Raw genomic sequence first — 27,500 nt, forward strand, 5'->3', positions numbered from 1 at the left:
AGTACTGCTTTGAGACCGTGCGGGGGCGCTCTGCACCCAGTCTTCGCACATTGACTGAACACGGACGGAGAGCTTTGTGCCGAAAACTAAACCTCTGAGTCAGACTAATGAATTAAAACGGCCCGATTGGAAGGTAAATGCTAAAGAGAGGCGCTAGAGGCGTATTCCGGGTTTGGGGTCTTAGCTTTTTATCTAAAAATAGATTAATTCTGCAATAGTTGGGCTTTTCAGATCCATTCGTTGGGGCAAGTTGTTGGTGATTGAGGAGGCTCAGGGGCGACGGTAGCAGCAGCAGCCCTGTCTGTAAACTAGCGGCTGTAAGGACCGATGCTTGGAAGTTGAAAAAGATTGTAACAAGTAAAATTGCTGTATTTTTAAACTTCTCAAAGTAGTTGGATTAGTTGTAAATCCCAGAACCAATCACGAATGTTGGTATTTTGAAGAAAGATAAAGGGATACTTGACTTCCTCTGTGATTGTCTGTGGACGTAGATGTGATGGGTACCTGGATAGTTTGAGGCCTAGGCTAGTAGAGTAGGCTAACCAGTTAGCGCGGCTAACATCACTTCCTTCCCGCAAAATGCTAACTACTGTTGTATGGCAGTGGCTATACAACGACTGTCTTTTTCGTAAACGACTTTTGCACATTGGCTCTTCAGATACATACAATGTTCTTGAAATAGCAGTCAAGACTAGTTCCTATGTCTCTGTGGTGCTGTTATAAAACATTAAGGTAAAATATTCAGCTGATGTTTAGCTGTGGTATCTTAGCATTCAAGCTAATAATATGCCCAATGCCGGTTCAGTGATGGCTTTTAATTAAATAAATGTGCTAGATTGAAAAGCTCTGTGGTATACAAGCGTGGATGTATCCGGTGTAGCGAGGAAAAGTGACGATTATCGCCGGGGAATTATGCGAAAAGCGAGGTTTTGTTGGGTGCACTAGCACGGTTGTGCTGAACTTAAGTTTTCTGACCCATAGAGGCCAGTAGAAGACCGTGTGGACCGTACATCAACAAGCATGGAGTTCCCGCAACAGCAGAAGCCTGCGGGGGACGGAAAGATCGTCTATCCTCCTGGAGTGAAGGAGATTACGGACAAAATAAGCAACGATGAGGTGGTCAAACGGTTGAAGGTATGTTGATAAGGTTTCATACTGTTCAGAAACTACTTCAAACTCCAGTCAAAAGCATCTAGCCTCTGACACAGTACCAATACTTCCCTAACTTTGTAAACCTTAGTTGTTCGTCTATTACTCACTCTTCTTTTGAGATTTTCAATTGTTTGTTTTTGTTGGTGATGAGTATGCAGACCGATCAATAATCAAGTTGAATGCTAGTCAATAATACTTGACCTGATGCAAAGTTGTGATGTTTTGCATCATGAGGAGGAACTTCCAGTTCTTTATTTTACCATTGGCATTTTTAATGCAGTTGAAACCAGAAATTTACATACACAGAACAACAAAACACTTTTCCCCCCCCTCACCGTCTGAAGTTAAATCAGACCAAACTTCTCGTTTTAGATCAGTTAAAACTACCAAGAATATTTCTATTTGCTGAATGCCACAATAATGATGTCAGAGATTTATTTATAAATTTCGTTTAAATCAGAAGTTTACATACAGAATGATTACTAGCTATGAAACAATAAGGGAAAACCCACATCATGATGTCATGGTAGGTTAATAGACACTTTGAGTTTGTTGGAGTCACCCGTTTGCATGTATTTTAAGCCCACGCCTTGAACAAACTGCTTTCTTGTTTGACATGATGGGAAGGCCTAAACAAATCAAACAAGATATAGTTATTTAGCTGCACAAGTCTGGTTCATTCTTGGGAAGAATTTACCACAGCTTGAAGGTGCCAGGTTCATCTGTTCAAACAACAATTACACGCAAGTATAGACATGATGGAAATGTCCAACTATCATACCACTCTGTGTCCCGGTGATGAATGTATTTTGGTCCAAATTGTGCAGATTGGCCCCAGAACATGAAGCCATTCTGAAGATGCTGCTGAAACTGATAGTACAGTGTTATCATCCGCAGTGGAATGTGTTCTGTGTCAACATGACCTGGAAGTTCAGTCAGTGAGGAGGAAGCCATTACTCCAAAAGAAAAAACATGCGGAGGAACTAGAAACATGTCTGATAAAATGATAGTTTGGTCATAATCGTAGTCGTTATATTTGGATGAAAAAGGCTTTCTCTTGGGAACATCATCCCAACTGTAACATATGGGTGTGACAGCATCATGTTGAGGGGCTTCAGGACAATAAAGTCAATGTTTTGGCGTGGCCATCGCATAGCCACAACTTGTCTGATAGACAAGTTGTGGGCGGATCAGAAAAGGTGTGTGGAAGTGAGGCGGCCTGCAAACCTGATTCAGTTGCAGCCGTTCTGTCAGGAGGAACGGACATGAACTCCAGCAAACTATTGTGAGAAGCCTGTGGAAGTGTATGTAAATGTCTGATTTTGAGGACATGAACATACAAAACTGGTATTCTTTCTCTCATTGTTAAGGAATTTAGCTAATAAAAATAATTTGGACAATTTAACTGACCAAACAGGAGACGTTTGACTCATTCAGGACATATGCATGAAGATCATTGATTAAGCTAATCCTACATTAGTTCACATTATAAATCACTTTTAGCCTGGCTAAGCAGGAAATGTTCTGTATTGGTAGAAATTATTTACATGGGGATACTTTAGTCACTCATCAGGACATGCTAGTTTTCCACTAAAATATATATGTATATACATCCGTATTTTACTGTATTTTTTTATTTCCAATATTCCTTTAGAAAATAAATGCTGTTCTGAAGTAGGCAACAAAAGATGTTAGCATGAAAAATGCAAGTTGATTACACTTGGAATATGTTAGCCAACAATTATTGCAGTTCAAACAGTCCTGCAGTATGAGTATTGTGCACACTGATAATGCGATGTTGTGCAGGCTTAGTGTATAGATTAACATTGTGCCTGTAAATGTTTTAGCATAAAGCTCCTTCTTTATTTTAATTATTTACCTGACATTACATTTTATGGCTGGAAAGCTCATAATAAAACAAAACTACTTTGCTGTAGTACGATTAGCCTTCCTGTTATCTGCTTCAAGTCTTGCTCTCTCTCACCTGGCAACTATGAATTTGCTAGGGGACATGCAATTACAGCACTTGTTAACATAGAAGTGCTGTACATCCATGTTCTACATTCGGTCAGGTTGTTGGTTATATATCAGAATATGTTTTATATTAGGGTTTAGATGATTTGCTGAAGTTGTCAAGGAACTATATTGCTTTATAGTCAAGTTGTTTTATTGCAAAGCGGCAGCTGTGGAGAAAGGTGCAAATAGCTGAAATGGAAAGAGTTTGTTTTAATTTCTTTCTGGCATATCTAGAGACGGCTTCATAGCCGAGGTCAAGGTTTGTAGGAAGCCAAATGCAAACATCCATCACCACTGTCCGCTAAAGTACATTCCACAGCATTGTCACATTTCTTTCCCGATTGAGTTCAATACAAGCATTTAGAAAACTAAAATGTTTTTTTTTTTGTTGTTGTTGTTTTTGTTTTTTGTTGCTGTTGCTTAGAATAGCAGAAAATGTTCTGTGGGGCGTTTAGGTGTTTAAGTTGTTGATTTGTCAATTTGTGAGCTAAAGCACAGTTAATTACAAGAAGACTGTTTTTTGTTGTTGTTGTTTTTAACAGGAGTAGGTGCCTGAAAGATTTTAAGCGAATATTTTTGTACATGTTGTTTGCCAGTAGCTGGAGGTTCATACTCTGAGATCTTCAATATGCTTTAGTTTCTCACAGGAGAATAAGTCTAGTGCAACTCTTCACTAGCTGATGCAATTGAGGCTTTCATAATCCAAATAAGATATAGATTTGAAACTGCCATGTATCTGGTTCTTTTATTTTTATGTTTTATAAGGCTTTGTATCAATTTTTTTTTCCTCTTTGGGAAGCTGTGTTTCTGCAAGTTGCTGTTTTTCGATGCGGGTGAAACGGGTGAAAGTCTTTTGCTTTCGCCAAGTTCACTACTTCTTGCTGTTGTGGCAGCTGGTTGCTAAAGCATGCAGTTGTTCTACTGGGGACTGTAAGGTTACCAGCTGATGATGGTTGCTCTATTTCACTTGTAAATAAAATCTGCATATTGTCATCACATAGATTCATTTGTTCAGATCTGCATTTATACACGGTTAAAAAAGATAAAAATGGTGTCCCATATCAGCAACCTGTGCTCCAGAGAGCAGGGAACCTCTCTGGACTTAAAGTTTAAGTTGTGGTTCAGTAACAGGTATAACATTAAAACAAACCACTGGTCTGGCTAGATTAACAGCTAATATCGTTCAAAATACTAAAGTGGATGATTGTCTAGCAAATTGGGAGGATTGTTATTCTGTAAAATAAATTACTGATGTTATAATTAACAAAGTTCAACTTGGTGTAAATAATTTTTTCAGAAATTTTCCACTTAGTCCATATTTTGACAGTTTTATTTTTTTTCCTCCTTGTTAGTTATTCTTACGTCTCAGCATGTGTGTTTTTAGCCAATCAGCATTCAGTCTACGCAAAGCATCATTCCACAGTTAACTTCAAATTTGCAAACAGCTGGATGGGAAGTTAGCTGTAGAGGAAATATGCAAAGTGAGAATGTTGATACTCTGGGGTTGTGACTGACTGAGCCTCGTCAAAGGAAAGGTTCATCGGTTCGGATGGGCCATTACTGCAATTTTTTAAAACGAAACTTGATCAGATTCTTTTGTTTTAATAAATGGCCCTGACCATTGACCGTTTTTGTTCCCAGTGGGAAACAAAAAAGCTCAGACCCTTTTCCTGTCAGTGAAGTGATTATAGATGATGAAATCAGTGTAGACGTTGTGACTGAATGAAGGAAACGCATAGATGAATTTTCCAAGTTCCCAGTCAGAAATGCAGCATGTAGCATAAAGTTGGAAATTCAACCTGGAAAGGCAGAGATTGCCAAGCAGTTTGGATTTTCAAATCCAGTACTGCTGCAGTGTGTGTTGAATACAGTTAATGTTCCAAACTTTCCTTTCTTTTTTGGCTGCTTACTCCTCATTAAACCAGTGGCACAGATTGTGCTGTGAAATATCCACTTGTGAATATGTTAATATTGTGTTTAAATGCATTAAGTACAAAGAAAAACTTCATTTTGAATTCCTAATAGTAGTGGTAGTTGGAACCAAAATAAATGAGTCACCCTCTACTTGGGTGTTACGACATTCTCAGTCCAGAGCTCCAACTGCTGAGACTAATTCAAGGTAACATAACAAGAAAGCTGACCAGAGTAAAGCTGGACAGTCTGTCGTTGAACATGGTCGATTTGAAAATATTGGGAGGTTTTTCTTTTTAACCTTGCACTTTTCAAATTGTTGATTGGAGCACCTTGCCTTCAGAAGAGCCTTAACGGATGCATGAAAGTGTCAGAATTATTCCACAGAAACTTTGGACCGAATTGAGACATTTGGATCAAAGACTTGCTGCACATCTAGAGTATAAGTCAGACTCTCCACCTCCGGGAGATCTCTGTTGGATTGAGATCTAGCAACTGTGAAAGTCTGTGTCGATGAAGTCTAGCAAACTTATCGTCATGTTCAAGAAACACATTTGAGATAGTTTGAGATTTGTGCTATGGTTCATTGCCGTCAGAAGAGATGAAAATTCTCACGCTGGTTGCAGCTGAACAACTGACACGGTGCAGAACGGATCCATGCTTTTGTGTCGTTTTACAACAAATCCTGACCCTAAAATTTGAATGTTCAGTCGACTTTAAGACTAATCATTTCTGTCCAATTTTGGTGAGCTTGTGTTGAGTTTTAAGCTCAGTTTTCTGACATATGCAACACCTCAAGGTTAGACGTGTTGTCTTCTAAGCATCAGTTGTGTCAACCACACCACCTTCAAACTCATTCAGTTTGCCCTTTAGCAAGTCATGTTCACCATGACTAGATGTCTAAATCCACTCAGTGTACCTAATAAAGTGGCTAGCGAGGGTACAGTTTCAGAGGAATACACACAAGCTGTTGTTTTAGTAATTCTGCTAGCTCTAATCGCAAATTTCAGATGGTTAAAAACTCCATTATCATTTTGTCTGCTTGTTATGAACACCCAACTCTGCCCCACGCACAATAGGAACCATTATGGACGCTGTGTTTTCTTCTATTGTAGTTCTTAAAGAGAAATGCTGGCAGGTTAAAGATTGACAAGACGCAGAGATTGAAAAGTTCTTGGAAGTAACGCATCTCTTAAAGAAATTATCAGGAAAACTGTGTGCATACTTGTAGCCTAATGGTCATTAGTTGCGCAACAATGAGTAATCAGTGAGCACTAAGGGTTTACGCATTGCTTTTTTAAATTTTCTATAAGCTGACTGACGGACACCTCTGTTGTTGAGGTTGTCAAAAAAGTCCTCAAAACAAAAGTCTGATCCTGCTCACATGGAGGGGAAAGTCTTTGCGCTGGACACCTAAGGAGAAACATGAAAGTCTCGTAATTTCATGGGAAAACTGCATCGATTCTGTTTGTAAGGTTCAAATGGACCAAGCGGCACCTGCTGAGATATAAATGGGATGCCGTGTTACACTTTAACCTCATTCTTGCACTGGAAAGTGTGTTTCGTTACAGTTCCTCAGATGCTATCAGAGCTGCTTGCATGAAGTGGCTTTGTGGTTTGAATAAGGACAAACGTTTAGCTGATCTGCTCACTGAAACGTTGGTTTTCTCCTAGAACAGAGCCATGGCGTTAGGCTCCAGATGTATAAACTCTCCAGCTCAAAAGGCCCACAGGAGAGTTTCTGTTCTGAGAGCTTTACTCCCTTACGAGGACAGGAGTGTGTGTGTGGATATAATGACTGTGTAGGAGTGAGTGTGCCGCTCTGCAGTCTGTTGGAGCTGCTGGCCCATCCCCCACCAACAGGCAGTCGGGAGCTTCACAGCCATGTTTCAGCTCACACACAGAGGAAGTTGCAGCTCAAAGCATTTCTTTCTAACGATTGTATTTCAGTGGACTGGTGTGAATGAAACCTTGGTGGGCAGCGATGGGACAAACCCAAACTTAGTTTGTCTGTTTCTGTCATATCACTCAAGGTTTTTGTTTTGTTTTGTTTTTTTATGAAAAAGTCAGTTTGAAAAAGTTGCTAAATAACTCTTTCTTACAAACACAATGTGTTTGGTTTTTCCCTCCTTTGCTTTTCACTTTTGAATGTACTACAATGCACTTAAAAACTTATTATATGAATGAAGTACCAGCTACAGCCTGATGACAAGAAATAAAATTAAACCCTATATGAATATGTTTGTATAATCACAAATTAAAAAAGCAAACATTTTATTCAGAAAATCAAATATGAGATTAAACAGACATTAATTGTCTGTTTAATCAGTGCAGCACCAAAGAGGGAAATAATAATAAATAATGAGAATAACGTTGACTCCAATTATTCATGTAGAGATCACTGAAGTTGATGATCCACAGCAGCCAGACAAAAAAAAAAGAAAAGTTTTTTGTGTCAAATCATTTTGTTCAGCTTTGGTCTCTTAGTATTTATGATTTTGAACCAGCGAAGATCAAATGTAACCAAATACGGTTCAGTACTGTAAAAATGGACCTCAACCAAAGCACCAACAGGAAGCTCTGAATGAGCTGCTAACTAACAACGAGCCGGCCACAGGATTCTCTAAGTGCTTGTAAATCTGAAATATCTCGCCTGCCGCTCTGGGTTTTTGTTGTGGGTTTTTTTATATGTAAAGTACTCAATAAATCAGCTAACAAATACCTTTAAAAAATGTCATTAATAATTTGCCAGTAACAGATTGAGCTTCTACTTTACAGTTAAAAAGATGCTCATCAGTGTCATTTTCCCCCGTCTGGGTTTCGGTGGTTTTTGGCACAAATCGAATATTTCATAAATATTTTTAAAGAGTCTTGGCTAGACGGACTCTCGTGTGACCGCCCTTGTCGATGTGCTCAACAGATGGTGGTAAAGACCTACATGGACATGGATCAAGACTCTGAAGAGGAGAAGCAGCAGTATCTGGGTCTGGCGCTCCATCTTGCCTCCGAGTTCTTCCTAAGGAACCCTAATAAAGACGTCCGGCTGCTGGTGGCCTGCTGTCTGGCTGACATCTTCAGGATATACGCTCCTGAAGCTCCTTACACCTCCCACGACAAGCTGAAGGTCCTGATTATCTTCTAGGATCTTTCATTCGTCTAAATCAATCCAAGTCTGCTTGTTGCAATGACTGCTTTTTACGTGTGGTGGGGTATAATTAAAACCTGCATGCATTGTTTACTAGATAATTGAGAACATTTGCCAGATGGCCCAAGGAAAGTTCAGGTTTTACTGTGCTACAGCACATCTGTGCACCTTCTTTTAACCACGTTGTAAAGCCTTCCTGCTCCCTATAAAACCACAGGACTTAATGAGAAGCTAAAAACGCTTTTTTTTTTCCCCCTCCAGGACATTTTTCTGTTCATCACCAGACAGCTAAAAGGACTAGAAGACACCAAGAGCCCTCAGTTCAACCGATACTTTTACCTGCTGGAGGTAAATCTCTCACCTTGGCTGCACTTATGCGTTTCAGCATTCCAGTGTTTTCTTTGCGACAGATTGTGTTGAAGTGAATCTGTTTCATTTGGATTGTGAAAGTTACTATTTATCAATGCATTTGCTTGTGTTGTGCAACAGAATCTTGCGTGGGTAAAATCGTACAATATCTGCTTTGAACTGGAGGACTGCAACGAGATTTTCATCCAGCTCTTCAAAACGCTCTTCTCTGTTATAAAGTAAGTTGGTTGAATCTGTCAACTTGAAGACAAGACAGTGTATACTACTGGGTACCACAGTGTGAGATGAGGTTTATTTATTTATTTTTGAACAAAACCAAGAATCTCCCCTTTTTATGTTTTCACAAATCACTTTTTTTACCCTCTGGAATCTGCAATCGATGTAGAACAATGGTGTTAAATCTTTTTTTTGTTGTTTGTTTTTATGTAACCCAAAATCATCAAACTAGAAATACACACTGCATAATAATCTTTTTTTTTTTTTTTTTACTGAAAGAGCTAAAGATTAGGACGGTTTTTTTTTTAAATACATATTAAACTGCACATCCCGTTTCCCTTGTTAATAAAATTGCAAATTTTTCCCTGGATGATTTCAAAGCTTTAACAGCAGCTGGTTTGCACCAATTTGACCAAAAGCAGCTGCTTTGCCAGCACACACGCACAAAAGAAAAACGTTAATATTTGATGAAAGAGGTTGTCTGGAACATTTTGGCTCATCGGTGTTTGTTCTACACTTTATACTATAACATTATTAACTGATAAACTGGCCAGCTGTGATGTAGCAGGCCTTGTTGTGAGATTGATGGCATTAACGCGTCAGAGTCGGTGTCTTCCTCCGCTCATCAGCAACAGCCACAACCAGAAGGTGCAGATGCACATGATGGATCTGATGAGTTCTATCATCATGGAGGGAGACGGAGTCACACAGGAGCTGCTGGACACAATCCTGATAAACCTCATACCTGCACACAAGGCGAGTCTGCGGTCGCACCACTGCACGCTGTGACATATTGCATGATTACCTTTCTGCATTAAATTAGAAAGAATTACTTATGCAAGTCAGAATTCAAATAACATTAAAATACCCAGATATTGCCTAGAACATGAACTAATGTTAAATAGGTAAATGAGAGGCACTGATTTATTTTTAGTTTTATTTCTTTTGTAATGGTTTTAATTGTTTTCTGTTCTAACCATGAAAAATGTTTTTACCAGCTCTCTGTGCTTCTTCTCTAAAACTTCTCTTATTATACATCTTGTAATGAAAACAAAATGCAGTGCTGACATGCAGACAGAAAGCTAGAAAATCCGGTTTCAAAGTTAAAGCAAACACACTTCTTGCTATAGTCATGCCAATTATTTATCCTCTTTCTGCTGATTCAGAATCTGAACAAGCAAGCGTACGACCTCGCCAAGACACTCCTGAAGAGAACGGTCCAAACCATTGAGACGTGCATCGCAAACGTGAGGCGCTGCTTGTTTTTTTTTAGTTTTTTTCCCCTTGGTTTTCTTCTGTAATTCTCTTTTTCAAATGACGTTGAACAGTACGTTATCAAGGTATTCATCCGGTTCTCTCGCTCTGTGCCTTCATGTTCTCCCACAGTTCTTCAATCAGGTTTTAGTGATGGGAAAGTCCTCGGTCAGTGACCTATCAGAGCACGTCTTCGACCTCATCCAGGAGCTGTTTGCCATCGACCCCATGCTGCTGACCTCCGTCATGCCTCAGCTGGAGTTCAAGCTAAAGGTGAACACTGTCCAAAAAACAACAACAATCCCTCAGCTCCAACCAACATCATTTTCCCTTCTGATTTTATTTTAGTTTCTTTGAGTAATATTGATTTTTGAGTAACTGTGTTTTATATTATTACCATTTGATCCAGAACTCATTTCCTTCATTATAAGTTTTTTTTATTTTTTTATCCATCTGTGGTGGTGAAACACTCTGTTCTTATTTTATTGTTCCAGAGTAAATACTGGTCAAGTTTATTTGTGTGGAACATTTAATCAACAACTCAAAGTGATAAAAACATAATAAATAAATAACTTTATGACAAAATAAAGAGAAGTAATGAAAAGTTGCATTGCAATTGATTTATTAAAGTTGAACTTATTAATCAAAGGCAAACCAAAATAAGAATTTGAGCCGGGATTTAAAAGAACTCAGCTTTTCAGCAGATATGCAGTTTTCTGGAAGTTTGTTCCTCATTAGAAAAGCATAAAAAATACAGATATTTAAAAAAAAGAAATAAAAAAATCAGTTCATCACCCAGCTTTTTTCTGTATCATTTTGTGCCAATTGTCCCCCGAGCATAACACTGCCATCACCATACTTCACTATTGGGATTCGTTTTTTAGCCCAGCTTGTTCAGACAATTTTGATCTCATCTCACCTACTTACTAGAACTGCACAATATATAGTAAATGTATTATTTTGCAATAGCTTTTTATGCCGTTTGCAGTGGGGAACTGAAATCAAGTTTTAAAAATATGACCAAAAAAATTTTTTAAGCCCCGCTAAAGGACGGCATGTGATTTTTGTTACAGAGCAACGACGGCGAGGAGCGTCTGGCTGTCGTTCGTTTGCTAGCAAAGTTATTTGGGGCCAAAGACTCAGAGCTAGCATCACAGAACAGACCGCTTTGGCAGTGCTTCTTAGGACGGTAAGTAAACTCAGCTTTCACCATTTGTTAAAGTGATTTATGTATATGAAGTTAGATTCACAGTTAGATTCCTTGTAAGAAAGTTTTTAGAGGAATTGAGGAACTTATCTGGCATGGCACAACTTCCTGTTATTTTCCTTCCTAACAGAATAAATAAGTAATTTTTCTTTTAACTAGATCTTTTTTAGTTAGTTGAATTATATGAGCTTTAATTTCTTCTGTAGGTTCAACGACATCCACGTACCGGTCAGATTAGAGTGTGTAAAATTCGCAAGCCACTGCCTTATGAACCACCCTGACCTGGCCAAAGACCTCACAGGTGGGCGTTACTTCTGATTCATCCGGGTGGTTGTTGACGGCGCCGTCGTCTTCCTGCTGGCTGGTTCAGCTGAAAATAATGTCCTTTCTCACTCGTTTATTTATTTTTTGTCCAGAATATTTGAAAGTGCGTTCTCACGACCCAGAGGAAGCCATCAGACACGATGTCATCGTCACCATCATCAATGCTGGAAAGAAAGACCTGAACTTGGTCAATGACCAGCTGTTGGGCTTTGTGCGGGAAAGGACGCTGGACAAGAGGGTAGGACATTTAAATCACTTAATGATTCACTCATTGTAGTAGCAACACAGCTGTGACTCTTTTGGAATTTATTCGTTTAGCTCAACAATAATAATCTACATAAAATGCAGCAGTTGTTTATCCTGGAGATCTGTACAAATCATTCGCATTCTGAAATCACAACGTATTCGCGTTAATGTGCAATGTGCTAATATTTCATTGATTACCAACACAAGATTGTCTCCCTCCCTGTGATTTTCATATCCTGGTTTGATCGTTTCCCTTGTTGGTGTGTTAACGTTTCCCTCCTCCTGCAGTGGCGTGTGCGTAAAGAGGCCATGATGGGCCTGGCTCAGCTTTATAAGAAATACTGTCTGCATCACGAGGCTGGAAAGGAGTCGGCCCAGAAGATCAGCTGGATCAAAGACAAACTGTTGCACATCTACTATCAGAACAGCATCGATGACAAGTGAGAACAAACACACAGTGTACATGAATTTATTTAATACTGAACAAATGGACTAGGATTAATGTATTTATAACCAGTTTGGCACATATATGTGTTAATATGTATAAATAAAAGACACATTCGTCAATCACAAACGTTGTAATTTGATAACTTACTAAAATATCAGTAACCTGACATCTCTATAGCCCCTCTCTGTTAAAAGCTTTAAAACAAGTTCCTCTTATTTTACAGTATCATGGCTTAATTAATTGAATTTAAATGCATATATAAATTTAAATATAATGCAAATATTTCAAATGCATGACAATGAAGCCCATTACTCTTAGTTCCTCTTTGCAATGGGAAAGACTAGAGAATTTAAATAAGTCTGTGTGTGGATCTCAATTAATTTAAGACAAGGCTACTAGAACATTTGTTCTTAAATTTACAGTCAGAGGAATAATTTGAAAATGTAATCCAAATATAAATATGACAAACAAGAACACATATTTATCACTCCACTAGAAGCAGCGACTGAGAGGCTGAGGGAGGGAAAGCAATCTCACTGAGAGGCATCTTGACCTGAAGTCTACTTGACAACTAGATGCCAAAAATGTACGGCAGCACAGAGATAGTTCGTCAGATACGTCAGCGGTTCTTTGGCTAGCTCGCTCCCCAAAGTTGAATTTTATGGATAAACCTGTTTGAGCTGAAGAGAAGACAGAACTAGAGATATCGGTCGGCGGTCGAAGATCATTTTGTATCCGTGTTTCAGCCTTGTGAAATGCTACAGTAATGTTGTCCCATTGGCTGTACGAAGTAAAACAGGCGATTCATTAAAGTGGGATTTCCCCCTATAAATAGATTTGTCTCTGTGAGAAAATGCTACAGCAATAAAATATCACTGCAACTCACAGTTTTTAATGCGTCGGTGTTGCACATTTACAGATTAAATCCCTTCTCCCAAATTATTTCCTGTTTTTTATTTTCAGTGTTTAAAGAATGAATTGAAACTTTCCTCTTCCAGGTTGTTAGTGGAGAAGATTTTTGCCCAGTACATGGTGCCTCACAGCCTCGACACAGAGGAGAAGATGAAATGCCTCTACTACCTTTATTCCTGTCTGGACACTAACGCTGTCAAGTGAGTAAAGGCGCTGCATTTCCTCCTTCCATCTGGAAACTACACAAACATTGCCGCATTCAGACGTGCAAAGTATTGATATAAAATTACAAGTAAACCGTCTGGAAAATACCTATGATGAGAACTTTCTACTGATTCTCTGCTCTTTCTCGCTGGCCTTTTCTTTCAGGGCTCTAAACGAAATGTGGAAGTGTCAGAATATGCTCAGAAGTCTCGTGAAAGAGTTGCTCGACCTTCACAAGCTGCCAGTGGTGGGTAGATGCTTACTTTGTCTCTCAGTTTGTTTTTTCAGGAGGTATAAAATTAAGTGGGATAACGTTTTCTTCTTCCCTCTCACTAGTCGGAGGCCAATAACACCGCGATGCTCGGGAAGCTTATGAGTATCGCAAGTAAGTTGGAAATAAACGTACACTTGTACACCGTGCATTTACAAAACCTCCTTTTGACATTACAACCACACACTTCAGAGTATTTTATACAATTGACCAATATACAGTAATGCATAATGTGAAGTGTAATAAAAATATTTAGGGTTTTCTGAACTTTTGCAAATACAGTTTCCGAAAAGTTGGGTGTTTCTTTGTTTTCAGCCCGTTTCTAGGTGAGGAATACTTTTGCAAAGCACTGGATGTTATTATGTCACAGTTGTTGTTCACCATCGTTCTAAATAAGACATAATCCACACCAAACTTATTAGAAAAGGAAAATAAATTTTAAAAAGTATATAAAACCAGGTCTGACATTTTGAACATAATTCAACCATTTTGACCAGTGGTTTTCAAAAAGTACTCCTTGTGACCTCAGTCAAAAAGTTTTTCTTTCAATTCAAAATACTATATATAAAATCAGTCCACTCGTTTTTCGTAGGTGTTCTGTTATTAAGGTCATGACCTTTTGTAACCATAATTTTAATGTGATGCTGCTGTTTGCAGAGAACCTGCCAGATGCTGGGAAGGCCCAGGACTTCATGAAGAAATTCAACCAGGTTCTGAGTGAGGATGAGAAGCTCAGAATCCAGCTGGAGATGCTCATCAGTCCAACATGCTCCTGCAAGCAGGCGGAGATCTGTGTGGTGAGGCAGCACGAGGCTCACTTAAACCTACACACAAATTACATTTTTAACACGACTTGTAGTCGTTTACGTCAACAGGTGTGATGCAAATCGAGTGTTAGGGCTATGAATTTGTGTTTGGGGTCCAATTTAGTAATCAAAAGGCTAGCTTGTTTCATCACTGACGAACTTTTTAACTAACTAATATCTGAAAACGATAGTTTGAAGCTCACACACAAGATGCTTTGCGCAGAGGGAGATCACTCGGAAGCTGACGTTCCCCAAACAGCCGACCAATCCGTTCCTAGAGATGGTCAAGTTCCTGCTGGAGCGGATTGCCCCGGTTCACATCGACTCTGAAGCCATCAGGTCAGAAACATTCCTGAGAATGAGATTTTTTTTTCTTTTTTTGACACGTATAATGAATTTGAGCTTTCAAACATCAATAAAACGGGTGATTATAAGTAGTTTCTAATTGAAGATGTTGCATAATTGAAATGAGTTGGTAAATTGTGCCTGAAAACGTTAAAATGTGTTAATGTTTTTATAGAGAGAACGAAAATAGATGGCGTCTGTTTACCTAGTAACCAAGTGCTTCATAATGCTGTCTGTATTTGGTATTGTGTAACGCTGGTCCATTAACAGATCCGTCTCATTTACTGAGCCACCTAGTGGTGGTGATGGAAAACTGCAGGTTCCACTCTGTTTCCCCCCTCCCATTTATTTTATGGAAAAATACTATGAGACCACACACTGACTAAACAAACTATTCTGTTTTAGTCTTAACTTGATTCCCATAAAATTATGAGGCATGTTAACATAATTTAACAGTTTTATTTTGTTAATTTTCCTTCAGTGCTTTGGTAAAGCTGCTAAATAAGTCCATCGAGGGGACAGCTGATGATGAGGAGGAAGGTGTCACCCCTGATACAGCGATCCGCTCTGGTCTTGAGCTGCTAAAGGTATAAATACTAAAATCAAATTTTAAAGTTTCCCTAACTACAAAAAAAAAAACCTAAAGCAAAGTTTTATTAGTCAAAAAATGTCCAAATGTTTTTTGTCCTCGTAGGTCCTGTCATTCACACACCCCACAGCATTCCATTCAGCCGAGACCTACGAGTCTCTGCTCCAGTGTTTAAAGATGGAGGACGACAAAGTGGCAGAAGCAGCCATTCAGATCTTCCGTAACACTGGCCAGAAGATCGAGACGGAGTTGCAGCAGATAAGATCGTAAGAGATGTGCAAGAGGCACAGACTGTGATGTTTGGATGTTCATCTGGTAAAAGATAAAAGAAGTACAGAACACGTCAACGTTTTTCTTTGTGAATATATTTCTAATATTTGCCGACATGAAATTCACCCCACATGTTGGTAATGAACAGAAAGTAAAGCTGTTCCTTTTAAATCAGTAAATAAAACAAAATGACACAGGGAGTAGCTTTTAAACACAATTATATAACTTCATGATATACTTTTTTTTTTCTAGGTGGCTTTCCTTCTCTTCTTTTCATCTTCGTCTTTTCTTTTTTTCCTAACCTCCAATACTTGTGTTGGACCTTCATTCATTTTCCTTCTTTCCTGACTGTTTCTGTCTCTGTGTCCTACCCTTCTTTTTTCTATCCTTTCTTCTAGCTTCATTCTTTACTTTGCTATACATGCTGTCTCTCCTTCCTTGTGTCCTCATTTTCTATCCTTGTCTTATATCCTATCCTCCCGTCCTTCTGAATTTCTTTCTCTTCTTCTTTTTTCTCAATGTTTTCCCACGTTTTCTTTCACACTTTTCTCCCACCGTTTAAGCTTACCCACTGTAGAAATATCCTGGTCTTGGAAGTCGAGTCTGAAATCTTTGCATAGCAAACACAGCAGGCAGAAGGAAGGTTTTTGTGTTGCTTATAAAGGACTGAGTATTTTTTCAATGCTTTTGCCACTTATAATGTATTTTTTTGCGATGTTTCCTTCAGAACTCTGATTCCCATCCTGCATCAGAAAGCCAAGCGGGGCACGCCTCACCAGGCCAAGCAGGCCGTCCACTGCATTCATGCCATCTTCAACAACAAGGAAGTGCAACTGGCCCAGATTTTTGAGGCAGGCTAACACTTCTTGACGATTAATTACCATCTCCAGTGTATTATTTACTCCTCTCCTCTCTACCTGAACCTGTACTAACAGTTTCCTTTTTGACCCACAGCCTTTGTCTCGCAGTCTCAACGCAGACGTTCCCGAGCAGCTCATCACTCCGCTTGTGTCTCTGGGTCATATATCCATGCTGGCTCCAGATCAGTTCGCCTCACCAATGAAATCCATCGTGGCTAACTTCATCGTCAAGGATTTGCTGATGAACGACAGGGTTTGTGGAGCTGACATTTGAACTTTAGCATCCAGGAATTACACATGGACTTTGTTTGAGAACTGCTGCTGTATGCACTGTGTGTGTTTATCCACAGTAAGGAGGAAATGTAAACACAAGAACCTGAAGCGGTTGTTGAACTGCAGTGGATCTCAAAAGTCTATTTTTACTCTGTACAATTCAACTGAAAACAAACATATGTGTTAAACTTGGTTAACTTTTAACTCGTATGTTAAAATTTGTTTCTGACTTATACATTTATTTTAGTTTTCTCTCTAATGTGTTTTTCAGTTAAATTTCTAGCATATATCACTTTGTGTGTAAAAACATATGAAATTACTTATAGTCTAATCGATGATATTTTCTTTAAAACTCAAATTCTTTCCACCACAAAAAAATTCCTAAGAGCCACAGTTTGAACAAAGAAAACTTTAAATCAGATTTTTGTGACCATCTTTCGTGTGTTCAGTCGGTAGGGAACAAGAACGGGAAGCTGTGGTCCGCAGATGAGGAAGTCTCACCTGAAGTCTTAGCAAAGGTAAGATGAGCAAACGTGTTTTTTTCTTGATATTAATTATCGTAGAAACGGTGTGAAAGAACATTTTAGTGGTTTTGAAGTTATAGCTCGTTTTTTTTCTGGAGCATGTTGGTGGCCCGAAATGACAAACGATGTTCTTCCTGTTCCTGAAGGTTCAGGCCATCAAGCTCCTGGTACGCTGGTTACTGGGAATGAAGAACAACCAATCCAAATCGGCCAACTCCACCCTCCGCCTGCTGTCGGCCATGTTGGTTAGCGAGGGCGACCTCACAGAGCAGAAGAAGATCAGGTACCCCTGAATTATCTGTTACAGATTCGCTTTTACTCGTGTGTGTGTGTGTGTGTGTGTGTGTGTGTGTGTGTGTGTGTGTGTGTGTGTGTGTGTGTGTGTGTGTGTGTGTGTGTGTGTGTGTGTGTGTGTGTGAGAGAGAGAGAGAGACTGTTTATCCCCTCATCACTTCCTGTGTTGCAGTAAATCGGACATGTCCCGCCTGAGGCTGGCCGCCGGCTCAGCCATCATGAAGTTGGCTCAAGAGCCCTGTTACCACGAAATCATCACACCTGAGCAGTTTCAGCTCTGTGGCCTTGTCATCAATGTCAGTTTCACCTGCAGGACTTTTATTTATTTCAAATATTCTCCAATTTTAGAGAAAAAACTTTAAAGTTGCTAAGTTCACGCCTGGTGTTCGTCTGGTTTGTTCCGCCAGGACGAGTGCTACCAGGTCCGCCAGATCTTTGCGCAGAAGTTGCACTTAGCTCTCGTCAAACTGCTGCTGCCCTTGGAGTATCTGGCCGTTTTCGCTCTGTGTGCCAAGGACCCGGTGAAGGAGCGCCGCGCCCACGCCCGACAGTGCCTGCTCAAAAACATCTCCGTCCGCAGGGAATACATCAAACAGAACCCTCTCGCTCAGGGTGAGTGTTCACGCGGAAACATGGCGGCTTCCTGTAGCAGTGTCACGCGAACTGAAGATCAAAGAATTAAATCCTTTTTTAAATCAGATTGCTTTCAGCAGATGTGATTATACCACCTCATGTCTAGAAATCACAGTAGAGCTTTCTAATAAATTCCAAATTTATTCACTCCAATATAAATGCTTCTTTCTCTTGACAGAAAAACTGGTCTCTCTTCTTCCTGAGTACGTGGTTCCATTTATGATCCACTTGTTGGCCCACGACCCTGATTTCACAAAACCACATGAATATGAACAACTCAAAGACATCAAAGAGTGAGGCTGCCCTTCTAATTAAGTACATCTAAAAGTTAGTTGTTTTTAGTTCTCACCGTCTAACTTTTTTCCCTTTGCTAGGTGTCTGTGGTTCATGTTGGAAGTCCTGATGACCAAGAATGAGAACAACAGTCACGCGTTTCTTAGGAAAATGGTTGAGAACATCAAACAAACAAAAGACGCTCAGTGTCCCGAAGACGCAAAGGCCAATGAGGTACGCAGCGCTTTGCAGGAGGATTCGCTTCACTTTGTGTCGCTCTATTACATAAAAATCCTAATGAAATGCATTTACAACTGTGTCTACATGACACAGTGTAGAAAACGGCAAACCGAGAAAGGATGTGGTCGTGTTTTTGAAGCGAATCGGTGACTGTCGTGTCGTTCTGGTTGCAGAAGCTTTACATCGTGTGCGATGTGGCTCTCTTCGTCATCGCCAACAAGAGCACCGCTTGTCACCTGGACTGTCAGAAAGACCCTGTCCTTCCCTCAAAGTTCTTCCTCGTACAAGACAAGGCAATAATCCACGCATTCTCACACACATTCAGCAAATGTGGTCGGCTACATTTTTCATTTCACAATTTCCTCACTCAAACTTTCCCAGGCCTTTGTTCCGTTTTTTTCAAGTAAAAATAAAAAAGTTGTCTCGGAATTTATCTCCGATTTTTCGACAGTAGAAAAGTTTTACATATGAAACTTGAAAAATTGACTGGGTTGATAGACGGATGGTTAATCAGATGGATAATACCCAAACCTTTAAAGTACTTAAAATCAAATTCCTCACTCTACCAGGTTCCTTAACCTGTGTAGGAACCCTATATGCAGAAAAATATATATATATTTTAAACAGTTTATTTTCTTTAGTTTCATTAGACTTTTAATTCTTCTTCTGATGTTAAAATCTCTCATTTCAAAAGCAGAAACAAAATGTCCTCCTCTGGGGTCTTATTAACCTGTTGTTCTTTTTCTAACAGCAGGAGTTTAAAAACGACAAGGAGTATCTGACAGGAGAGATGAGACAAATGCTGCTAACTGGAAAGGTAAACTCACAACATGAGTGTTATTACTGCTGCAGTACAATTAAAAACATAGAGACTGGTCTGTTTGCAGTAAGAATGAAAATAACCACATGAATTGAAGCCTGATCCAGTTTTATATATATATATATATATATATATATATATATTTACTTATTTAGCCCAAACCGGCTCCAGTTTTGGCGACTGTCAACAAAACTCTGACCGTTCCGGGTCGGAGGATCATCCAGAAGACCACTATGGCTCCAGACACGACCAGTAACACCAGCACCAACTCGTCTCCACTGATCACAGCTAACAACAAAAACAGGTACACACACACACACACACACACACAGCAGGTGTTTGCTCACACTCCAAAGACAAGAGTAACACAGTGTTTCATCTGCTTGGTTTTACCACAACAGCAGCACCGACTCGACAGAAAGTCGAGCGCAGGAGAACAATGAGAACCCGGTCATCAAGAAAGAAGAGACGAAGAAGGTAAACTCACACAGGAACCTCCTCTCACCTCTCCACCCGCAGCCATGCTCCCTTTCAACTTCATCCTCGGTGCGTTTCAGGACGAGCCGAGTCAGAAGCTGGCGGCCGACGCTGGGATAGAGGCGTCGCCCGTGAGACGGCGCGGCCGTCCTACCAAAGCCGCAGCAGCCGCTGCCGCAGCAGCGCTGAAGGAAGCCGGAGCGCTACCAGCAGGAGGCGGAGGAGGCAAAGGCAGGAAGAGAGCGTCCGACACCACCACAGACTCCATCAACGTCAAAATGTCAAAGCAGTCGCAGCAGCAGAGTGACGAGGGGACAAAGAGACAGATCGACTTGCAGAGGTAAGAGAAGAACTCTCCTTCTTTTCCTGCGACTAAAGGAAAACAAAAACACACCCCATTTATTTTCTGATAGAATAACGCCTCCTGTAGTTGGTCTTTTCTGATCGATTCTTTGTAGTTTTTCAAAATGGACGAAGAAGTTTTCATGTTTGAGTATGAAAAATGAAATGCATCCAGAGAAATATAACCCACCATGTCGTCACTGGATGAGAAGCCAGTTATGATACTGGCTACTCTGGTTAGAGAGTTAGTTTTAGCAAATGTATGAAGCTGGAATGCTAAGCTAATGTCTTGAAGTTAACAGATTTACATTGGGAAAATATCAAAGTATAATAAATTTTAGTGTAGTTTGCTGTTCATATACAGCATGTTTTCCATGATAGACTATGCCACCTGCTGGCATGAATTTAAATCTGCATTTGGAGAAAATTCAGACAATAGTATGTTAAACACGCCAAAGATCCACCATGCTTGTTTTTATTTCCTTTTTTGCAAAATGGAGAAAGTTGACTAAACAATTTAAAGACTGTAGAATGACCACAAACGTCAGACTGAAATGGTGAGCTGTGTGAAACCACGTCCAGCTTCATTTATGCCGTTAAGGAGGTTTGTTTTAGGAACTTCAGTTGCTGTAAACAGATCCATAAAGATTAGCTTCCTTTTGGTACAGAGGTTGAATTGTAGTTTTCACTTTGTTACAGTTACGTAAACTTTTACTCTGTTTAGATTCTGTTTTGATATTTAGGAATAATACATTTATCTTGCTTTCCAAAATAGAACTTTGATGTTGTGGCCTTTAGGAGAATCAAACATCTAGTTTTCCTCAAAGTTTATAAGTCAGTAACTGGGGAAAAAGAGATGAACAACAAGTGGGATAATAAGGACTTAATGCAGCATCAGCTCATCTGTTTTTATATTTTAGATCCAAATAAATCGGCTCTATCCTAGCAGTCTCACAAATTTACAAAGTCTCTTATTTCTCATTGTGCACCAAAACATTTATTAAAAATAAGTGCTACATTTTCCACCAGAATTAAATAAAAGGCTTTTTAATTCTGTAATTACACAATTTTCAGTTAATATCAGGTTTTTTCTCCCACCAATAACTTAATGGAGCATTTAAGATATTTATGTTAATAAAGACTAAAGTCAGGTGACTGCAAAACTATAGCTAGGCCTGTCACAATAATCAATATATCATTTAATCGCACGATAAATTAAAACGGACTCAATAATTTTCATTTGCATGATTTGTTTTTTTCTCATTCTACCAAAACCTGGCGATAAGTTTTCTATCTGGTGTTTTGGTTTCAACTAGCCCTTTTTTTCTGTTTTTAAATTTAAGAACAATTTTGTTTACAGACTTCATAATTCATTTTGTTGTTTCTATTTTATTTATTTTGGTTATTTAAAATGTCGTCCAGTTTCAGTGTTAAATGTTTAAGTTTAACACTAAGTTTAAAGTTTATTGATCTTTGAGAATGTTTTCTGCTATTACAATATTACTGGAAAATGGTCTCAAAATACCAATAGTTCATTGCAATAATTTCTGGGGTATTTTATTGTGTAGCAAAATTTGTTAATGTGACAGGCCTAACTAACTATAACTGTAAAAATCTAATTATTGTTCTGCAGTTATTGCTGGATCCCCATTTTATTGCTTTAAATGCACAAGCCAGCATTAAAAAAAACAAAACAAAAAAAAACACTTAAATATAAAACATGATCTGCTGTTTTTTTCAGGTAAAGAGGCGAAGAAATCCAGACTGTAGAGGACGGGCCTGAATCGTCACACCTTCAACTCTACACACAAGCTCCTTTGACTCTTACAGTTTTCTTGGAGATATTATGGACCTTCGACATAAACACAATATACAAGCACGCGCGCCCACACACACACACCATCATACTAGGAGATTTTAAACACCCTGTAGTCATTGATTTGAAGCTCTGTATGTAGGTCTTACTCAGAAACATTTTTTTCCCCTTTTGTTTGTTGCTCTTTGGTTCTTTTTTGGAGCCATTTTTAAGAAGAAAAAAAAATATAAAAACCAACCGGGATGGACATTTTACAAGCGTTTTAATCTGGTAATGATTCTTGCTTATTAAATTCCCTGGGAAAACAACAAAAAAAAAATCTTCTGCTGTTTGAGTCTTGATGTCTTCCTCCTTCGTGTCTGGACTGCAGGGTTTCTTTCCAGCTCATCAGTTGAGTTTGTAAATACACACAAGTAAAAAAAAAAAAAAAACTTTGTAAATGTCAGTTACTTTGCAGGAATTTAAGGTGACATTGAATGCGTTGGACAGATTTTATAAACTGTTTAGGTGATTGGCATCAGAAGGGCGGATTAAAAAGTTGTAGTTGCTTTTTGACGGCCTTCCTGTGGGGCAAGTTCGGTTTGCTGCCACAACACTTCAGTTCATCAGGGATTTTGGTCTTTTTTTAAAAACAAAAGAAAAATCCACTTTTTGAATGCATAAATCGATATTATTTGGAGTTTTTTCTTTAGTGTTTTCCTAACAAATTAAATTTTTTTTGAACTCTTACGTTGGGCAAGTCCTACTTTTAAACATCAAGTGAACAGGAACCTTTTGTGTTGACTTATTTTGGATGTAGTTAAAAAAAATGCATTTCATTATATTTAACCTTTTTTTCCACAAAAAATAAATGCTTTTAGATGTTTGGGTGCAGTAGAGTTTGTCTTGGATCCCTGTTTTCAAGGTGCAATTTCAAAAACACAGGCAAACATTTATTTTTTTTCCCCACTTTTCTTTTTTTAATCAATAAAAACATGACACTGTCACAATAAATAACCATGCTTTTTTTATACTGCTGATGCTCGCTTCCAATATAAAAAAAAAAAAGTATTTAAATGGAGAAACTGAGATGCAACAGCCCCCCTTCTTAACGCTTTGTCGTCGTGCAACATTGTACATGGTGAGAACAGCAGGAAGACGGGGTGGATGGAGGAGGCGGCCGCTCGTCTCGTCTGTCCCTTTCTGACAAAAAATGTAGATCCAGCAGACTCTGGTGCGCTTCACAAGTCCGTCTATTTACAGGTAAAGCAGACTGTACCTTCTGCCTGCCTCTGAACTCGTCTCACCGTCAGCAGCAGAGAGCTCTGCACAACAACTCAAATTTTAATTCGTTGCTCCTCTGGAGGTCAATTGAAAAGAAACCTTTAAATAAGTGGCCCTGGTAAAACGCAAACACTTTTCTGCCAAGCTTGTCGGTGTCCCTAAAAAGAACAAAGAGTTCCACATTTATAAAACAAAAGGAATTGTTTTGTTGTTGTATAGCAAAGCACGTTGGGACATAACATTTAGCTCTGCTACAGCGTTCATATCATTTTTAATATTTTTCAGATTTCAAACACTTCTGAAATGGAAGGGAAACAATCGTTTTTAATCTTTGTGCAGACAAAAATCTTTCAAGCTATTCCATACTTTTAAGCATCTGCCTAGAGGCACATCTCTGGAGGAGCAGCAGCTCAGGTGGAAGAATTTATTCATAGGACAACTATTAAGTTAAACCACACAGAGAAAACAGCAGATATGCGAACACTGCGCCTCACACAGAGGAAAACGGTAAAATATGGGGCTGATTAAATTAAAATCTGTGGAAAAATTTCAAATTATGTTCAGACTATACAAACAAGACTTCTGCAAAGCGTAAAGGAGGGACTAAATGCTACAGCGGGGTTGCTCAAGTATTTGAGAGCTACTACTGTGCAATGCTCCTGTCTCCTTCCTTCTCGCTGCTGTAGCTTTAAGTAGTGGTTCTCCAAAGTACTGACTGCGACTGAACAGAAATGCAAAAGCCAAACTTATCTGATTAAAACAAGTTTTTCTTCCACTTCAGTCGTGCTCTACTTGTTGGAGTTTGTCGTTTTAAATGACAAATTGGATATTAATACTTTGTTTTTTTGTTGCAAGGCAGTGTACATGTGACCAACATTAAGGTTGAGTGGCTCAGAAATAAAATAACATCCCCTCAAAAATCAACTATACAATGCATTTTTAATCTGGTTGCAACAGGCGATCACTGCAGCTTTACAAACCTAAATCAACCTCAACATTCATACCCAACGGTCGCTCGCCTGCTCTAGAAAAAACAAAAAAACTGTTCAAAGAGCAGGAAGAACAAAGCTCAAATTGGCTTTACTTTGTGGTTTTTGTGATTTTTTTTTTGTTTTTGTTTTTTAAAGGAAATGTTCAAATGAACAAACTCCCACTAAACAATTTGGCCAACTGTAGTTAAAGGCAAAAACAACATGCAAGAATAAAAGACACTAGAAAATATTTGATTGTGGCATAGCAGAGGAGCTGGCGTGTTATGACTTGTACAGATTGGGATTTTGGAGGGTACGACCTCTTTTAAGAAAAAAAAAAACATTTTGTGGGACTTCTCATGGATTATAAATGCATGAAAAGTCCAACCGGAAAGTAGGCATAGTTCGTATTTAGAATAACTAGTTTTACAATGTAAGAAAAAATAATAAAAAAAAAAAAGAATATCCCCAATATAGATTTAAATTTACACACATTATTTACAGCTAACTCTTGTTTCTTGTGCATGTGTGCAAATGGTGGAGGATATGGATGTGCTGGGCTTTTCCTGGTTGAATGTACAAAATGCGTCGACCAAACTCCTGCAGCGGGTCGGAACATCAAACAGGTCAGGAAAAACCCGGCACACTGCCCAATGCTCAGCACTATCCAAGTCAAGTATTTTATATCCAGCTTTTACAGCATTGAGAGTGTAGGAGAGAATATGATGTAAAGTCCAACTCCCTACTAAATGAACATGTAGTTAGGTAGAAAACAGCATGTGTGGCTCCCCTCGTGTTTTACCCTGCAGAAATTCAACAGACAACTGTTTGAGCAAAATAACAGTGCAAATGGTGAAAACGGGCAAAGTAAATGTTTCTTTTGGGGGAGAAAGGGAAACAAAATGAGGGGCTGAGTTTGTTGGGTTTTATAAACACATTTAAGAGTAAATAAAAGGGAAATCCTTGGTGTGATGGACAGGCAACAGAGCGGTGAACATATTGGCAACTGTGGTGCTACTGGTGTTTGTAGCAAACCTCTAATGTGCTGTGCTGAATGTTTGTGTCTGCTTAGCAAAATGTGAGGTTGGCATGGTGCCCAGAGGAGCTGAGGTGCTCTGATGACGGGAGTTTTTATTTCTGTTATTTTTTTATTTTTTATTTTCTGGATCTTCACACCTGGATGGGTCCTAGTTGCTGAGGAGAAGTTCTGTCGCCGTTTCCACGTCCCAGGATTTTGAAGACAAAGCAGCTATTACTGCATTCTGAAAACGAGAGAGAGAGAGAAGGGAGGGTTGCGGGGGGGACAACAGTGAATATGCAAGTCTGTGTGCTCCAGATATAAAATTTAACTACTGTAATACTTTTATGCATATTGTTTTCAATTCACAAAAGTTTCTTGCTCCTTGTTTCAGCACTAGTTAATTCATTGTAGCTAATACACCAATCTTTTAAAACCCAACAAAACAAGGTATGCCTGTAAACTGCATGTACTAAGATCAGGATTTTTCATGATTTCTGCTGCATTAAAGTTAATTTATTTTAAGGACTATTACTAGACCTGTTCATGTCAATCTAAATATTGTTACCATTAATACCAAGGTGAGCATTGGTATTGAATTGATCCTGGTGTGATGTGATTGATTCTTTTGTTTATAGTTTCTCTTCACTATGTCCAACAAATCATTCAAATTTCCTCAGAGTTCCTGACAGCACACAAGCAGGAATTAAAATGTCAAATATCAAGAGCTTACATTTTTAATTTGAGAGCGGCATTTCATACCTTGGTAATATTTGCACTCAAAACATCTACTTTCTTTCAAATATAGTAATTGCTTAATTCTCCCTTAAGCACAGTTTAATTACCATCTGTTCAGGCAGCTGAAAAAAAATCTTACTGGAATTCAAAAATATACATCTGTAAAGATATATAGATTAAGCCTGGAAGGAAAATGGCTGAACATTAGAAAAACTATTAAACAATTGTGTGTAGTAGAATGTAATGAGGGAATTAGGTCGTTATCTCTATATTGTTTTCTACTGTAGGTAGTTGATGATAAAACAAATTTGCTTTCGCCTAAAATCGTGTCATGTGAGGATATGTTCAAACGTGGTGCTCAGAACCAGAGAGGCGTCTCTAACCTTATCGAAGCCCATGGCACAGAGTTTGTCTATTTTTCGCGTGTAGTCCGGACTGGAGACCGGAGCGCTGGCGTAGACGTGTGACCACAGCCTCGCTGTCTGTTTGAACATTTCTGGGTTCTGCTTGTACTGAGGATTCAAGACAGAAAATTCAGAAATCAATTTTTTTTAAAAAGATCCAGCTTTTCAGTTTTGTAAAAAGTTGCTCTCAAAGTAAATAAAGTTAAACTAAAGAGCAGCTTGATTTTTGCCAAAAGACAAAGAAAATAGGAAGTAATTCTCACCTGGTTTGCAACTACTGCATCTTGTGGGTCATCTGGTTCTGCTGCAGCAAGAAGAGCCTGTAGGGACAGCAGCACGGTCCGCAGGGTCATAGCAGCTGCCCTGAGTGAGACAGATTCAACACGTGAGCGCGAGTCGATCTCTGAACGCCACAGATCACAGCGTTTAGCTCTACGCACTCACCACTGGTCTTTTAAAATGTCCAGACATATTGCTCCGGTCACTGAGCTGATGTTAGGATGCCAGATCTTTGTGATGAAGCGCACCTGAAGAACGGCAGGTCAAGGAAGATGGATGAGTCATTATAAATGGTGACAGTGTATCTAGTTTCATTCCTATGAATTTTTTTTTTTTTAGAATAAGTTGTAAAATAAGACATTATTTTTGATTCATATAGCTTTCTTATATATATATATATATATATATATATATATATATATAAAATTGAGATAAGCTATGTCTTCTTCAAATTTTCTCTATTAAGCAAAGAAACATGGAAATCTACAAACATCCGACGAGGCACGTATCAACACAACCCGTCTCTCACGGCAACGGGTCGTGCAGAAGACATCTGCGTCCTACGAATTACTTTGTCCAGCCCCAGATCA

General features: G+C 39.0%; 2 protein-coding genes across 5 annotated transcripts in view; one reads left to right on the forward strand and one right to left on the reverse strand.

Moving 5' to 3' along the window:
• On the forward strand, window positions 1-24,796 carry pds5a (PDS5 cohesin associated factor A). Of its 3 annotated transcripts, none has more exons than XM_008412732.2 (33): window positions 1-133; window positions 982-1,134; window positions 8,000-8,203; window positions 8,486-8,572; window positions 8,714-8,811; window positions 9,439-9,565; window positions 9,976-10,056; window positions 10,196-10,336; window positions 11,137-11,252; window positions 11,477-11,571; window positions 11,687-11,832; window positions 12,129-12,280; window positions 13,287-13,400; window positions 13,570-13,651; window positions 13,741-13,789; window positions 14,333-14,472; window positions 14,705-14,820; window positions 15,308-15,413; window positions 15,521-15,681; window positions 16,413-16,536; window positions 16,640-16,798; window positions 17,268-17,336; window positions 17,489-17,625; window positions 17,809-17,932; window positions 18,044-18,248; window positions 18,448-18,562; window positions 18,644-18,776; window positions 18,956-19,075; window positions 19,534-19,599; window positions 19,758-19,906; window positions 20,004-20,079; window positions 20,160-20,419; window positions 22,163-24,796. In XM_008412732.2, exons 2-33 carry the CDS (start codon window positions 1,021-1,023, stop codon window positions 22,164-22,166), a joined length of 3,870 nt encoding a protein of 1,289 aa, XP_008410954.1. In that variant the 5' UTR covers window positions 1-133; window positions 982-1,020; the 3' UTR covers window positions 22,167-24,796. The 3 variants fall into 3 exon arrangements, with proteins under 3 accessions (XP_008410954.1, XP_008410969.1, XP_008410962.1); XM_008412747.2 differs by having other exon boundaries at window positions 19,537-19,599; XM_008412740.3 differs by lacking the exon at window positions 1-133 and adding an exon at window positions 211-357.
• Window positions 22,454-27,500, reverse strand: part of ube2kb (ubiquitin-conjugating enzyme E2Kb (UBC1 homolog, yeast)) — a 7,710-nt gene continuing 2,663 nt past the window's right edge. The window contains exons 4-8 of one of the 2 annotated variants that reach the window (XM_008412766.3): window positions 27,076-27,158; window positions 26,895-26,994; window positions 26,611-26,739; window positions 25,648-25,733; window positions 22,454-23,658 (exon numbers count right to left, since the gene is read on the reverse strand). In XM_008412766.3, the coding sequence (XP_008410988.1) occupies window positions 25,659-25,733; window positions 26,611-26,739; window positions 26,895-26,994; window positions 27,076-27,158 (387 nt within the window). In that variant the 3' untranslated portion in view covers window positions 22,454-23,658; window positions 25,648-25,658. Of the gene's footprint in view, window positions 23,659-24,420; window positions 25,734-26,610; window positions 26,740-26,894; window positions 26,995-27,075; window positions 27,159-27,500 lie in introns of those variants that run through there. The other variant, XM_008412760.3, reaches the window with a different exon arrangement.

The sequence above is a fragment of the Poecilia reticulata genome, chromosome 1, assembly GCF_904066995.2.
Source record: "Poecilia reticulata chromosome 1, P_reticulata-male-v2, whole genome shotgun sequence".
Taxonomy (NCBI): domain Eukaryota; kingdom Metazoa; phylum Chordata; class Actinopteri; order Cyprinodontiformes; family Poeciliidae; genus Poecilia; species Poecilia reticulata.

Coding starts and splice junctions, on each gene's coding strand:
- pds5a (XM_008412732.2), top strand. CDS start 1,021: ATGGAGTTCCCGCAACAGCAGAAGCCTGCGGGGGACGGAAAGATCGTC. Junction 14,473..14,704: donor AGCAGGCGGAGATCTGTGTG/GTGAGGCAGCAC, acceptor TGCTTTGCGCAG/AGGGAGATCACTCGGAAGCT. Junction 17,337..17,488: donor CACCTGAAGTCTTAGCAAAG/GTAAGATGAGCA, acceptor CTGTTCCTGAAG/GTTCAGGCCATCAAGCTCCT.